The sequence below is a fragment of the Mauremys mutica genome, chromosome 1 (assembly GCF_020497125.1).
Source record: "Mauremys mutica isolate MM-2020 ecotype Southern chromosome 1, ASM2049712v1, whole genome shotgun sequence".
NCBI lineage: Eukaryota > Metazoa > Chordata > Testudines > Geoemydidae > Mauremys > Mauremys mutica.
In genome coordinates this window covers 372690122-372707003 of record NC_059072.1, presented here as the reverse complement: position 1 = coordinate 372707003, position 16882 = coordinate 372690122, and the positions used below count along the sequence as shown (strand labels likewise).

General features: G+C 44.3%; 1 protein-coding gene across 1 annotated transcript; it reads right to left on the bottom strand.

Annotated features, from left to right (window-relative positions):
• Positions 1-13539: 13539 nt before the first annotated feature.
• Positions 13540-14487, bottom strand: LOC123376170 (olfactory receptor 52E4-like). The gene has a single exon (XM_045027982.1). The coding sequence runs from the start codon at positions 14485-14487 to the stop codon at positions 13540-13542; it is 948 nt and encodes a 315-aa protein (XP_044883917.1).
• Between the last annotated feature and the right edge of the window lie 2395 nt (positions 14488-16882).

The window sequence follows — 16882 nt, the reverse complement described above, 5'->3', positions numbered from 1 at the left end:
GGCGTAGGGGAGAAGGTGTCCAACTCTGTGGCATAAGGGTGTCTTCTGCATTTACTGCATGCTCCCCTGACTTTCTGTGTGTTCCCAGGACGTTGGGTGATGGTCGCAGTAGAAATGCCTGAATGGAGAGACAACGTTAATATGAGACTGTGCATGCAATAGTGGAAGCTGTTTTCATGGGATAAGAAGATTGATCTCTCTTCACACACTGAAAAATTTACATTTTCATTATTGAGAGAGAATAACTATGAACAATGACCCTACTAAATCCAATTCCATATTTTGTTGTGCTCCCTGAATTAATAATTCCTACATTTTTTTGCATGGGGAAGCTTAAGAGGCACCAGCAGGAAACATAAGTGTGGATGCTGGTTGTCCATCATTGTTCCTTTATGCAATGAGAGCCAGGATAGTCCCCCAATCATCCACTTGCTCGAAATCTGAGAGGGGGAAAAATAAACTTTTACAAGGACATGTGATGAGAGAAACATCTCAACTAGAACATACCTCAGGGGAAGGACCTGGAAGCCATTGATTGCAGCTCAGGAGAAACACCTGCTCATTCGCAGCAGTGGACAAAACAGAACATTGTTCAGATCATTAAGATATGGAATGGAGCATAACATGTTCGGGAATGTGCTCAGCTTCGGTCACCCAGTCTCTATTAAGGATAGAAACATCTGGGACTCTTTATTTTTCAAAACGGACAAAGATGAGGACATATGATATAGGAGAGGAAAATAAAAAATATGAAACTGAATTACATTCAAATGGACAGTTCCCAACCAATACTATCTATAGACACTTGGAACTCCAAGAGAGCTAATTCCCCAAAGCTGACAAAACTGACTGGGAGGAAAAATTTAGTCAGAAAAAATATGAAAGAATATTGGTATTTCTTTGATTACAGCTCATTAGATAGTGGATTCCACAGTCAACAAAGTGAACAACTTTGGGTAAAAACTCAGTTTCATGGTAAAGTGAAGGCAGCAATTGGGGGAGGGAAGAAATATGTAACAAAGAGGAAAAAGGGAAAATAGCTGGCCAAGAATCGAAATCAGAAGTTAAGAAAATTGATAAAGAAAGTTAAGACATCTGGGAAAACTCCATGTGTGGCATTGCTATGAATCACATAAAGGAGGTTATTAATTATATTAAGAATAAAAAATTAAATCCTAGAAAGGATTTATGTCAATTCCTGTGTTATATATAAAGTATTAAAAATAAAGGGAAAGGGTTTTATATATATATGTATATATATAAGAATTGACAAGGTTAAGAAACAATGGAAAAGCTGGTATGGGATTAGTTAAAAAAAAAGTCTAGAAATGTAAGTACTGCCACTCACCAACTTAAACAGATTTTCTCAAATAAACCTTATTTCATCCTTTTATGAAAGTACACATTGGCTGACCAAGGGAACCGCGCTGATGCAATGAAACTTGATTTCTCAGAGGCATTTGATTTAGTAGTGGAAAACATTGAGTTGGTGAGTTGGAGCAGGAGAAGGATTTTACCTCTGCACATGGAATTGGTGAAGTAAACTGCATCCAGTTCTGGGGTCCACATATGAAAAAGATGTTGAAAAGTTGGAGACGGTGCAGAAAAGAGCCACAAAAATGATTGGAGGATAGAGAAAAAGGTGGATCAATAGACTTGAATGTGTATATCTCTTTAACTTATCAAAAAGATTATCAAGTGGAGACTTCCATGGGGAGAAAATTATGGGTAATAATGGGCTCTATAATCTAGCAGACAAAGGCTGAACAAGACCGAAGGGCTGGAAGCTGAAGCCAGGCAAATTCCAGCTCGAAATTAGGGCCAAATATTTAGCAGTGAGGGTGTTTAACCATTGTTTGTTTCGGTTTCCACCAAGATGGTTGGTGGTGTTTGGACACCTGAAATAGAGAATGCCAGTGAAAATGGGGTAGATTCATCTACTAAAATAAGGAGAGAACAAGGTAAAAGTTACTTGGACAAGTTAGATGTCTTCAAGTCACCAGGGCCTGACTAAATGCATCCTAGAATACTCTGAGGGAACTAACTGAGGAGATATCTGAGCCATTAGCTATTATCTTTGAGAAGTCATGGGAGACAGGGGAGATTCCAGAAGACTGGAAAAGAGCACAGATAGTGTCTATCTATAAAGAGGGAAATAAGGGAAGATCAGGTTATTACAGAACAGCAAGCTTAACTTTTGTACAAGGTAAGATAATGGAGCAAATAATCATGCAATCAATTTGCAAACATCTAGAGGATAATAAAATGATTAGTGATAGTCAGCATGGATTCAACAAGCCCTGTGGATGTAGGGAAGCAGTAGCTGTGGTATATATAGACCATAGTACAGCTTTTGATACAGTCTTGCATAACCTTCTCATTGATGAACTAGCGAAATACAACCTAGATGGAGCTACTATAAGGTGTGAGCATAACTGGTTGAAAAAAAATGCTCCCAGAGAGTAGTTATCAATGGCTCACAGTCAGGCTCAAAGGGCCATAACAAGTGGGGTTCCACAGGGACCAGTTCTGGGTCCGGTTCTTTTCAATGTCTTCAGCAATGATTCAGATCATGGCATAGAGTATAAATTAGTTAAATTTGCAGATGATAGTAAGTTGAGAGGGGTTGCAAGTCTTTAGAGAATCATATAAACATTCAAACTCATCTGGAAAAACTGGAGAAAAGGATGATTAATGGTCTTGAAAACACGAGGTATGAGGAAAGACTGGAAGATCTAGGTTTCTTTAGTCTGAATAAGAGAAGACTGAGAGGGGAAAGGATAACCGTTTTCATATACCTAAAAGGTTGTTACAAGGAGGGAGAAAAAGTGTTCTCCTTAACCTGTGAAGAGAAGACAAGAAGCAATGGACTTAAATTGCAGCAAGGGTGGTTTAGATTGGAAATTAGGAAAAATGTTTCAAAAAAGGAAAATACTATGTTGTGTTATATTGGCAGAAGTATAACATGCAAGTCATAGTACATGATAGTATTCCTCTACTAGTATCAGTGGGGTAGCCGTGTTAGTCTGGATCTGTAAAAGCAGCAAAGAATCCTGTGGCACCTTATAGACTAACTGACATTTTGCAGCATTAGCTCATGCTCATGCTGCAAAATGTCAGTTAGTCTATAAGGTGCCACATGATTCTTTGCTGCTTCCTCTACTAGGTGCGGGATAGGTTTCAATTGGGGAAATGTGTCAAATTTTGCTCATCAAGGTATAGAAAGGATGTAGAGAATCTGGAAAGGATCCATAGACAAGTAATAAATGTTATGCAAGGGATGGAATGCAAACTGTATGATCAAACCTAAGAAACCAGGGTGTTTACTTGGAAAAGAGGAGATTACTGGGGGACAGGATAGTGGTCTTCAAATACTTGAAAGGCTGCCATAAAAAGGTGGAGGAAAGTATTTCTGTTTTACCAGAGAGGGGCAGGACAAGAGGCAATGGGTTCAAATTCCAGCATACCAGATTTAAATTAAATTTCAGAAAAATCTTCCTAACTTTAACTACAGGAGGCCAGTGGAACAGACTCCCAGGCAAGTCATGGAAGCTCCCTCTGTGAAGGTTTTCCAAAGTCGTGTGATTAGCCACGAGTCTTAGATGACTAAGACAAAAGAAATCCTGTATCTTGTCAGGGGATAGACTAGCTGTCCTTTGCGTTCCCTTATAACTCTATGGCTCTATCATTTTATGATGTAAAATCCTAGTGTAGATCCGGCCTTAGTCACACACACGTCTTTTGGCTCAATTCAGAGGTAACTGAGTGAAATTTAATGGGTCTGTGTTTTACAGCAGGTCAGACTGGATGATCAAATGGTCCCTTCTGATATTAAACCCTGTGGATCTATTGATAAAGAAAGTAGATCAGGCATTTATATTTAATGTGTCTCATAACATGAACAAGGGAACATTTAGTTAAATTGAAAGTCTGAACATATAACACTGAGAAAAGGTAATTGCTACCATAATTCCTATTTGGCCTGTAGAACTCCTTGCTACCACCATTATTGGCGCAAAGAGCATAGAAGAATGGGATTCACAAATGGATTGGCCATTATAGGTGCTGCTGGTGGCATCACCTGTGGTTAAGTCTGTCTGACACCTTCATTAGAAGACCTCATTTCCAGTTGCTTATAAGTTTGCTAAATTGGTGGTGTTTGGACTGAACGTTCTTCTGCTGGGTGTCTGCATGGAGCAGAATTGTTTTATTAGAAAGTTTCAGGCCTAACAATTCAGCTGAGTTCTCAAATGAAGCTAGGAGAAAGTATGTGTTACCCATGTTGAAAAAAATTCATTATTGTTCTAGTGAGGAGCCCTAGCACCTCCAAGCTTTGCAGCAGATAAAAGTCAGGTAACAGACTCTGTCTCTCTGCCCCATTAACAGACAGAGCCCTGAAATGCAAGAGGAGGTGGTGACAGTGTCTGTGCATTAGCACACAGCTGGCTCCTGAGATCAGTACTCAGCTCTTGATCCAAGGGGAGTTTTGCCTCTCTGGGGCCTAAGCAAATACGGGCCGTGGTCTCAGAGTTTGGCCTTGTATTGCACATCTACTAACATCTTTCATCCTGAAGGATTCACTGTGCCACTGAAAAACACCACCTTGGGGCTGGAATCCAGAAGGCGGGATGATCGGGGGTGCACAGAAAAGAGTGAGATTTTTGCCAGTGATTCTTTAGCAAACTCATCACTTATGGCAAGGCCCCTGGGATGTTTCATGGTTGTGCAGAGTGAATAAGACCACAGACTTACTCTCTATCCCACCACACCCACATTTCACAGGGTTTGTCAATCAGGTGAGCTCCTCAGCAAGAGATGGTACCTGTGAATTCTGAGATGGAAGTGTCCTCCTTATGAATCACCCTCAGGTATCCATGACCCACACCTCTCTTAAACCAGCATCTGCAGCAGCATCTCACGCCGAGAGCCGACAAACGATGTGAACAGTTCCTAATATAGCTCTGTGTAATCCCAGTGGAGTTCTCTCAGCCTCTAGAGGAGAAGGGAGGATCTGAGTGTAAACAGGCTGTAGACAAGCAACTCTCCACTTCCATGCTAATTATCCAGCTTTAGGAGTAATCAGCAATTAAGGAACCTTCCCAAAGGGAGATGAAAACTCATGGGTTTTGTGCTGAGTCAGAGAGGAATTGGCTGCTCTGTACGTTTGTGTGTATGTATTTAAAAATTATAGATGATGAGAAAGAAAATTAGGGAAAATGCCTAATTCTCAGGATAGATGGGTAAATAGTAGACAGAGAGATCCGAAGTAAGTTGACTAAGATGAGAAACAAGTAGTTAGAATAAACAGATGGGGCTGTCGCTGAGGGATCAGAGATCAGTACATTTCATCAGTAACAATCATTATACTGTGTAGCACCTTTCATTGGTGTATCTTCAAAACACCTAGCAAAGAAAAGTCACTATGAACATTCCCCATTTCACCAATCTTGTAAACTGAGGCACGGGGAGACATGACTTGTCCAAGGTCACACAGACACTGACTGACAGAACCCAAGTGTCCTGACTTCCCTTCCATAACCACGGTCTCTCTGTCAGTAAGTGACCACATGACAACAGGGCAATGGACTCCCAGTCTTGCAAGGCCTGTTCACTGGGGCAGAGGAAGGAATTCCCTGGGGACTGCCGAGCCCTCTGACATGCCAATCTGGGCCCCCTCTCACACTGTGAGGCTGTGACAAGCTGCAATCCTCTCAGGTCTTGCACTTACACAGCTATACACAGACAGGGACACACCCAACTGCAGGTGCATTCCCAGGTATATTTATTACACCACAGTGTGGTTTGTTGAAATTGCAAGAGAACTTTGCAGGTTGTCCAGCCCTCACTGAACCTACCTTCCACCCCAGGGTTATGCCCATGGAAAAAGTCCACCCCCCCTTTGGGGTTTCCCTGCAATCCCCACTCCAAACACTTTTCCTAGAGAGTTGTGATGGTGATCTGTGCTCGCTGGGCAAAGTGTTGTGCCTTCTCCCAGCAGCCCTTTCATGGCCTCTTTCTGTGTCTTACCAGCCCAGAGAATTTCCTCCTCCCCTCTCTTAGGAGGGTCATTAGCATTTTCACAGACAACAATTTATTCAGTCAGATCTACATCCTCTCTTAAAGCTGGGGGGAGAGGTAGATGTGCTGGGAGATAGGGATATGGTCCAGAGTGACCTAGAGACATTGGAGGATTGGGCCAGAAGAAATCTGATTAGGTTCAACAAGGACAAGTACAGAGTCCTGAAATTAGGATGGAAGATTCCCATGCACCTCTACAGGCTGGGGACAGCGTGGCTAAGCAGTATTTCTGCAGAAAAGGACCTGGGTATTAGAGTGGATGAGAAGCTGGATATGAGTCAGCAGTGTGCCCTTGTTGCTGAGAAGGCTACCGGCATATTGGGCTGCATTAGTTGGAGCATGGCCAGCAGATCAAGGGAAGTGATAATTCCCCTCAAACACTACAGAAAGAAGAGAACGAATAGGATAGAGTCCAGCAAATGGCAACAAAAATGATTAGGGGGCTGGGGGCACATGACTTATGAGGAGAGGCTGAGAGAAGTTGGCTTGTTTAGTCTGCAGTAGGAAAGAGTGAGTGGAGATTTGATAGCTGCCTTCAACTACCTGTGTGTGTGTGTGTGCGGGGGCGGTTCTAAAGAGGATGGAGCTCAGCCGTTCTCAGTGGTGGTAGATGACAGAAGAAGGAGCAATGATCTCAAGTCAGAGTGTGGCACATCTAGGATGGATATTAGTAAACACCTTTTCACTAGGAGGAGGGTGAAGCACTGGAATGGGTTACGTAGGGAGGTGGTAGAATCGCCATTCATGGATGTTTTTAAGGCCTGTATTGACAAACCTCTGGCTGGGATGATTTAGTTGGTGTTGGTCCTGCTATGAGCATTGGGGTGGACTAGATACCTCCTGAGGTCATTTTGAACCCTAATTTTCTGTGATTCTATGATTCTAAAGAGACAGTTCATTTTCACACGCACGCCATAGAGCTGGATTGGGGTACCCTCTGTCACCCCTCTCTCTATCCCCAAGAGGTCAGTTGTGTGACTGATCCCCTCCAGGAGGCCAGTGACACAATCCCCTCTCCAAACTTGAGCCACAGGCTGAGTGCCTGGATGCACAGATGCTGAATCAGCCATTCTGTCCTGGGCATCCTCTCCCAAGTGACCAGTGAGGAGACATTCCTGTACTCCCACTATTCCTTTCCCAGATTCCCCCTCTGCCCCCCTCCCCAAAACACACACCCCTTGGCTCTCTAGGGTGGGATCTGTCCCCGGTTCAGTTGTGATGGGCTCACAGCTAACAGACTGGACAGCTGTCTCACTGAGAGGTGCTACTCTCCCCTCCCTTCCTGAGGTGCTGTTGCCTCCTGCTGCAGTGTTAAAGGAAGTCTCACCCACCTCCCCAGCAATTTCTAGGAGTCCATCACCCTTCTCTGTTCTGCCCTCTGGGACACATCTTCCTAAGCTTCCTAGCAATGGGTATCTCCCTCGTATAGCTGTAATCTGGACATTTTGTCCCTGACAGGTAATACACACCTCTCCCTCCCTGAGGAGACTCTGCCTTCAGCTGCAATGCAGGAGCTGGTCTCAACCACCCCAGCTCTTGGGACCCTGCAGCTTCCCCCTGCTGCAGAGGAATCAAGGAGACTCGGTCTCATTCCTTCAGCAGCTCTTGGGACATTCCCTCGTTCCCGCTGAGGTTCCAGCAGAACGATCCTTGTTGTAGGCAGACAATTTAACAGCCTAAGCGACATGAAAAATGTCATTACCAATTAGCATATCAATAGGGTTATCGTCTAGTACCCCAGGGGTGGCCAACCTCTGGCTCCGGAGCCACATGCGGCTCTTCAGGAGTTAATATGCAGCTCCATGTGTAGGCTCCAACTCCCAGGCAGGAGCTACAGGCGCCAACTTTCCAATGTACCACGGGATGCTCACTGCTCAACCCCTGGCTCTGCCACAGGACCTGCCCCCATTCCACCCTTCCTGCCTCCTCCCCTGAACCTGCCATGGCCTCGCTCCTCCCCATCCCCATCCCCATCCCCAGAGCCTCCTGCACACCATGAACCAGCTGGGAGCAGAGACAGGGATGATGGGGGAGCTCTTGGTCTGGGCAAGACGGTACAGCTCTTGGGTCCTAGGCTGGGGAGATGGAGGGAACTGGCTGGAGCATCTGCATTGTTTTTTCCTGGATGGCTAGTGAAAGCTTTCATGTACCTGGAGCTGGGTGTGTCCCTGTCTGTGTATAGCTGTGTAAGTGCAAGACCTGAGAGGATTGCAGCTTGTCACAGTCTCACAGTGTGAGAGGGGGCCCAGATTGGTTTGCCAGAGGGCGCGGCGGTCCCCAGGGAATTCCTTCCTCCGCCCCAGTGAACAGGCCCTGCAAGACTGGGAGTCCATTTCTCTGTTGTTTTGCGGTCACTTACTGACAGAGGGACCGTGGTTATGGAAGGGAAGTCAGGACACTTGGGTTCTGTCAGGCAGTGTCTGTGTGACCTAGGACAAGTCATATCTCCCCATGCCTCAGTTTACAGATCGGTGAAATGGGGAATGTTCATAGTGACTTTTCTTTGCTAGGTTTTTTGAAGATACATCAATGAAAGTTGCTACACAGTATGATGATATTAACTGATGAGAAGTACTGATCTCTGATTCCTTAGCGGCAGCCCCATGTGTTTTCTGTAAGTGCTTTTGTCTCCTCTTAGTCAAGTTTCTCCAGATCTCTCTGTCTACTATCTACCCATCTATCCTGAGAATTAGGCATTTTCCCTAATTTTCTTTCTCATCAACTATAATTTTTAAATACAGACACACAAATGTACAGAGCAGCCAACTCCTCTCTGACTCAGCGCAAAACCCACGAGTTTTCATCTCCCTTTGGGAAGGTTCCTTAATTGCTGGACTCATAGCTTTTCCTGCATCTGGAATCTGTCTTTCCACTGCAGCCAGAGCTCTGCAACCCAAGAGACGCCTCTGCCACCCTTGTGCCTCTCTCCTGCCCCAGCTTCTACTGACTCATCCAGTCCCTCTGGTTTTGAGGGGCTGAACAAGACTTCCTCTCTCTGATCCCTCTTCTGGGGCATTGGAAAAGACACAGTGAAAGGCAAGAGAAATGATTAGGGGTATGGAACACCGTCCATATGAGGAGAGATTAGAAATTGTGGGACTTCTCAGCTTGGAAAAGAGATAACAAAGGTTAGATATGAGGTCTGTAAAATCACGTTTGTAAGTGCTTGAGACTAAGTAAAGTTTAGCTTTAAGTGAAAGCACTCTCGTGTTGTCCTGTCTGTGCCAGCCATCTATCGGTCGGACGGCCGTGTCTCCCCTGATTTATTTCCTGACACCTCCTTGCACAGAGTAAAAGTTACCAACTGCTTTGCGTTGAAAGAACCCCAGGTAACAACACAACCCCTTTTGCAAGGCCTGGGGCTGTTTGGTTTAGCGATCATGTGACCCGAAAAGGAGAAACTGGAACCAGCGTGCGCCCAAGGGGAGCCCTGGGAAGGGTGGGCTGAAGCAATTGGAGAGTCTGGGGGAGCCGAGCCAAAGCTCGTGTCAGGGCCTTGGTGCTTGGCGGGCAGGTTTCTGCTCCCAGAGGGAGGCACTAGAACGGAAGCTGCACTGCGAGAGTGGGCCTGGAAACCCAGAGCCAGAGGCAGGGCCCGAACAGTGCTGGGACTCCAAATCACAGGGGTCTTGTTTGTGGATCCCAAACACCCTCGGCTGGTGAGTGTCCAGCTGCATGAGCTTGAGGGGTCTGTGACAGCAAACCTGGAGCTGCTACACAGATGTGGAAGGGGAGTGGGCCTGGCCAGGGAGGTGCCACACGATATTTTCTTCACCCATATGTGGCTCCTCTACCATCTGTTTTTCCCCAAGTGCTCTCGTTCCAGAACTGATCCGGCCGGGCTTCCCTGAGGGAAATGTTCCTGGAACACACGGTGCCTGTTTGGGGTCAGGGAGAGAGTTTGTGTCTCCCTTGGAAAGTGCTCCCCAGAAAGGCAGACACAGGGAGTCCCCGTTCTAGTGGGTTTCGTCCAATCTCTCTCTCTCTCTATCTCTCTCTCTCTCTCTCTCCTGGTGCATTTAGATCCAGCTCTCTCTTTCTTTTGAAACTAACCCCCCCACACACAAGTGTCTCTCCCTCTCTGTCACTTATAAGTCCCTGGCCATTACCAACTAGCAGCCTGCAGCTGTGGTACCCTATAGTCTAATTTACTTGCTTCCCTGTATATCTTTTCTTATACATTTCTTATTTTCTAATGGGTTTGATTATTTGTTTTATTAATAATTTTACAGATTTATATTAGAGTATATTTCACCTCTAACACAAGGGACCTGCAGGACACATCCTGTATGTTGAACTAAAGCAGGTAGCAGATATGAAAAGGTTTGGGGAAAAGTGCAGCCAGAACCTCCTGTTGAAGTTGTGGAGGAGTTGGAATAGGGGCTGCAAGCTTGCGCATTGCAGATAGGTGTGCGCCAGGGCCTGCCTCAGGACACAAAATGGGCAGGCATCTAAAATGGGGGCAAACGTGCCATGTACATGCCTGTGCTCATAGCTCCATGAAGGAGGCAAAAACCAATATCCCCAGTGGGCTGTGGGACCGGGATGGAGTACTTCATGGCCCACCGGGGTTCATCACCCTCTGAAGGTGGTACTAGGTCCCACCACTTGGTATCAGGGCATCTGAGGAAGTGAAGCATTTGGAGCATGAGCATATAAAGTTTTCCATGGTGGAATTCAGAAGTGAACCAGCTGCAGGGTGTTCAGTTGGCTCAGGTTATGAAAGTTAGGGACTCATGGGGTGGGGGACTCATGGGCAGGAGCCAATTCAAGAATTCCAGAGGCACTGGGGTGAGGGGTGGGTGGGGAGCACCCTATTTTAGGACCCGTTCAAAGAAAATCAGAGCAATAGGCAATAAGGTGGCCCCAGCTCTTGGAGTATGTGCAGAGGGGTCTGAAGGGTGAAGAGCCCCAGGTGAGCTCTGAGATGAGAGACGCCATCATGGCCACTAAATGGTGGGCGAGAACTGGGCCAGTCAAATGCTGGAGTAGTGGGCCCGGGCAAGATGGAAACAAAATACATATATACAGTCCAACCAGGACTAGCGCAACCGATTGACATCCATCTGGATATAGGTAAAGGTTGAAAATAGAAAGGAGCATAAACACTGCCAACTTAAGTGCAAGAATGTAATAAGAAAAGACAAAGAGGAGTTTGAAGAACTAGCCAAAAACTCCAAATGTAATAACAAAATGTTTTTTAAGTACATTAGAAGCAGGAAGCCTGCTAAACAACCAGTGGGGCCCCTTGACGATCGAAATACAAAAGGAGCGCTTAAAGACGATAAAGCCATTGCGGAGAAACTAAATGGATTCTTTGCTTCAGTCTTCACGGCTGAGGATGTTAGGGGGATTCCCAAACCTGAGCTGGCTTTTGTAGGTGGCAAATCTGAGGAACTGTCACAGATTGAAGTGTCACTAGAGGAGGTTTTGGAATTAATTGACAAACAGAGGCTAGGGATACCATTCCTTACCTATCCTGGCTAATAGCCATTAATGGACTTAACCACCATGAATTTATCCCGTCCCCTTTTAAACGCTGTTATAGTCCTAGCCTTCACAACCTCCTCCAGCAAGGTGTTCCATAAGTTGACTGTGCGCTGTGTGAAGAAGAACCTCCCTTTATTTGTTTTAAATCTGCTGCCTATTAAATTTCATTTGGTGACCCCTAGTTCTTGTATTATGGGAATAAGTAAACAACTTTTCCTTATCCATTTTCTCCATGTAGCACAGCGGACTCACCCCTGCGGCGCCTCCTGCTGGTTGTCCTCAGGAATTAGCTCTTTTTCCAGCCAGGAGCACCCTCTGCAGACTGGTGATCTGCTTGTCCTTCCCTGGACCCGGTGCCCTTTAACATCCTGTTTGCTTTTTTGACTGCCTCTGCACACTGCGTGGACATCTTCAGAGAACTATCCACGATGACTCCAAGATCTTTTTCCTGACTTCTTGTAGCTAAATTAGCTCCCATCATCGTGTATGTATAGTTGGAGTTATTTTCCACATTATATTTCATTTGCCATTTAGTTGCCCAATCACTTAGTTTTGTGAGATCTTTTTGAAGTTCGTCAGTCTGCTTTGGTCTGAACTACCTTGAGCAGTTTAGTATCATCTGCAAACTTTGCCACCTCACTGTTTACCGCTTTCTCCAGATCATTTATGAATAAGTTGAATAGGATTGGTCCTAGGACTGACCATTGGGGAACACCTAGTTACCCCTCTCCATTCTGAGAATTTACCATTTATTCCTACCCTTTGTTCCCTGTCTTTTAACCAGTTCTCAATCCATGAAAGGACCTTCCCTTTTATCCCATGACAGCTTAATTTATGTAAGAGCCTTTGTTGAGGGACCTTGTCAAAGGCCTTCTGGAAATCTAAGTACACTATGTCCACTGAATCCCCGTTGTCCACATGTTTGTTGACCACTTTAAAGAACATTAATAGATTAGTAAGACATGATTTCCCTTTACAGAAACCATGTTGACTTTTATTCAAGAGTTTATGTTTTTCTATGTGTCTGACAATTTTATTCTTAACTATTGTTTCAACTAATTTGCCCAGTACCGACGTTAGACTTACCAGTCTGTAATTGCCGGGATCATCTTTAGAGCCCTTTTCAAATATTGGTGTTACATTAGCTATCTTCCAATCATTGGGTACAGAAGCTGATTTAAAGGACAGGTTACAAACCATAGTTAATAGTTCTGCAACTTCACATTTGAGTTCTTTCAGAACACTTGGGTGAATGCCATCTAGTCCCGGTGACTTGTTACTCTTAAGTTTATCAATTAATTCCAAACCTCCTCTAGTGACAGTTCAATCTGTGACAGATCTGTCACGTATAAAGGACAGCTCAGGTTTAGGAATCTCCCTAACATCCTCAGCCATGAAGACTGAAGCAAAGAATGTATTTAGTTTCTCCACAATGTCTTCTTCGTCTTTAAGTGCTCCTTTTGTATCTTGATTGTCCAGGGGCCCCACTGGTTGTTTAGCAGACTTCCTGCTTCTGATGTACTTAAAAAACATGTTTTTATTACACTTTGAGTTTTTGGCTAGCCGTTCTTCAAACTTCTTTTTGGCTTTTCTTATTAATTATTTACACTTAATTTGGCAGTGTTTATGCTGCTTTCTATTTTCCTCACTAGGATTTGACTTCCACTTTTGAAAAGATGCCTTTTCATCTCTCACTGCTTCTTTTACATGGTTGTTAAGTCACAATGGCTCTTTTTTTAGTTCTTTTACTGTGTTTTTTTTTTAATTTGGTGTACACAAGTGGCAACCCAGTGTATTGTACATAGACTGATTCCCCAGTTTATCACAGTGACACAGCAGAGTAAGGAGAGGGAAGGGTTTAATGTGTCTCTGTCTGTCCAGTAAGTGATTCAGAGAAGAGGCCCCAGCACCATGCACCACCCAGCTCTGCACGGAGCTCAATCTGAGAGCCAGATCACAAGGAGAAAACATTTAGGTCTTTTTATGAGTAAAGAGCTGGAGCAGCCTGCCCCGGATCTGTTTGGTCCTCACCCCATAAATGATGGGGTGCAGCACAGGGGGAAACAAGTGGTACACACAGGTAATGAGAATGAGGAAGTGAAGTGGCACATTGTGGCCAAACCGGTACATGAGGGAGAAGAATAAATCTGGTATGTACAAAGCTAAGATGGCACAAAGATGAGAGATGCAGGTCCCAAAAGTTTTGAGCCGGGCATCCTTTGTGGGGAGGCGGAAGATAGCCCGGAGGATCTGAGTATAGGACACGGCGATAAAAAACCCATCCATTCCGATCACAGAGAGAAGATCAAACAGGCCATAGTAACTACTGATGCGGATGTCAGCGCAGGCCAGCTTCACCACAGATATATGCCCACAATAGAAGTGTGGGATGATGTTGGTTCTGCAATATGGCCACCGCCTCGCCAATAAGGGATAGGGTATTGCGAGTATGCCACTACGCAGCACCACCGTGAGGCATATCTTGGCCACAACAGAGTTTGTCAGGATTGTGGAATATCTCAGAGGATGGCAGATGGCCACAAAGCGATCAAAAGCCATGGCCACAAGGATTCCAGACTCCATCCCTGAGAAAGAGTGAACAAAGTACATCTGGGTGAGGCAGGCACTGAAACTGATCTCTCTGGAATTGAACCAGAAGATGCTCAGCAGTTTGGGGAGGGTGGATGTGGACAGGACCAGGTCGCTGACGGCCAGCATGCAGAGGAAAAAGAACATGGGCCCATGGAGGCCGGGCTCCCTCTTCACGATGAACAGAATGGTGAAGTTCCCCAACACGGCTATGGCGTACATGGCACAGAATGGGATGGAGATCCAGATATGGGCAGCCTCTAGGCCAGGAATGCCCAGTAGGATGAAGGTGGAAGGGTTGGTGAAGTCAGTTCTGTTAAAATCTGACATGGTGTAGGGGAGAAAGTGTCCAACTCTGAGGCATAAGGGTGTCTTCTGCATTTGGCGAATGCTCCCCTGACTTTCTGTGTGTTCCCAGGATCTCGGGTGATGGTAACTCTAGAAATGCCTGAATGGAGAGACAACGTTAATATGAGAGACCGCATGCAGTAGTGGAGGCTGTTCTCATGGGAGAAGCAGATTGCTATCTCTTCACACACTGAAAAATTACATTTTCATTATTCAGAAAGAATAACTATGAACAATGACCCTACTAAATCCAATTCCACATTTGTATTGTGCTCCCTGCATTAATAATTCCTACACTTTGTGGTGGGGGAACCTTAAGAGGCACTAGCAGGAAACACAAGTGTGGATACTGGTTATCTATCATGGTTCTTTAATGCAATGAGAGCCAGGATAGGGAGTACATACCGAAGGGAGTTCCCCATTCATCCAGTTGCTCAAAATCAGACATGGGGAAAAAAACCCACAGAATTTTGCAAAGACATGTGCTGAGAGAAACATCCCAACTAGAACATACCTGAGGGACAAAACCTGGACGCCATTGATAGCAGTTGAGGAGAAACACCTGCTCATTCACAGTAGTGGACAAAACAAAAGAATGTTCAGATCCCTAAGATATGGGATGGAGCATAACATGTTCGGGAATGTGCTCAATTTTAGTCACCCAGTCTCTATTAAGGATATAAAAGTCTGGGACGCTTTAGTTTATACAAGGGACAAAGAAGAGAGCATATGATATAGGAGAGGAAAATAAAAAAGGAAACTGATTTACATTTAAATGGGAAGTTCCCAATCAATACTATGTATAGACAGTGCTCCAAGAGGACTAATTACCTAAAGCTGAGGAAAATTGTCAGCAAAACTGATTGGGAGAAAAAATTAAGGCAGAAAAATATGAATGAATATTGGTAATTCTTTGATAACATTTTATTAGATATCAGAAAACTCACAATTCCAGAGTCAACAAAGTGAACAACTTTGGGTAAAAACTCAGTTTAGTGGTAAAGTGAAGGCAACAATTAGAGGGAGGGAAGCAATATGTAAAAAAGAGGAAAAAGGGAAAATAGCTGGCCAGCAATAAAAATCAGAAATTAAGAAAATTGATAAGGAATATTAAGACATCAGGGAAAACTCCATGTTTGCAGGGTTATGGATCACAAAAAGGAGTTTATTAAATATATTAAGAACAAGATAAATCCTTGGAAAGATTTATGTCAATTCCTGTGTTAAACGTAAAATATTAAATTATAAAAGGAAAGGGTTTTTTTTTATAAAAGAATTGACAAGGTTAAGAAACAATGGAAAAGCGGGTATGGAATTAGGTTAAAAAGTCTAGAAATGGAAGTAATGCCAGTCACCAACAGGATTTATGCAAAACAGGTCTTGTCAAATAAACCGGATTTCATCCTTTTATGAGAGTACACATTGGTTGATCCAGGGAACACATTTGGTGTATCAAGAGAACAACACTGATGCAACAAACCTTGATTTCTTATAGTCCTTTGATTTAGTAGTGGTAAATACTGAGTTGGTGAGTTTGAGCAGGGAAAGGATTTTACCTCTGCATATGGGATTAGTGAAATAAACTGCATCCAGTTCTGGGGTCCACATTTGAAAAAAGATGTTGAAAATTTGCAGAGCGTGCAGATGTTGGCAGATCCAGACTGGATGTTTGTTTTTTTTCTGGAAGATCTGCTTGAAGGGTTTTTTACACTTAAAATGCTACAGCCGTGCTGCCATAGTGCTTCAATATCGACACTACTTACACAGATGGAAGGGTTCTCCCCTCAGCACAGGTAATCCCCAAGAGGTGGTAGCTAGGTCGATGGAAGAATTCATCTCATACTGTCTACACCAGGGCACAGATTATCCAATAAGATCTTGGAATGATTTGGAGAGAATTTTTTGTTCCAGAAGCTGGAGAACCCTACTTGGAGAGTATCAGAGGGGTAGCCGTGTTAGTCTGGATCTGTAAAAGCAGCAAAGAGTCCTGTGGCACCTTATAGACTAACAGACATTTTGGAGCATGAGCTTTTGTGGGTGAATACCATGCAAGTACATGCATCCAACCAAGTGGGTATTTACCGAAGAAAGCTCATGCTCCAATACATCTGTTAGTCTATAAGGTGCCACAGGACTCTTTGCTACTTGGAGAGAGGCTGTTCTAGACTTGATTTTGACATATAAGGAGGAACTGGTTGAGAATTTGAAAGTGGAAGGTAAACTGGGGGAAAGTGACCATGAAATGATAGAGTTTCTGATTCTAAGGAATGGTAGGAGGGAGAACAGCAAAATAAAGACAATGGATTTCAGGAAGGCAGACTTGAGCAAACTCAGGGAGTTGGTAGGTAAGATCTCATTGGAAGCAAGTCTAAGGGTA

Coding starts and splice junctions, on each gene's coding strand:
- LOC123376170 (XM_045027982.1), bottom strand. CDS start 14,487: ATGTCAGATTTTAACAGAACTGACTTCACCAACCCTTCCACCTTCATC.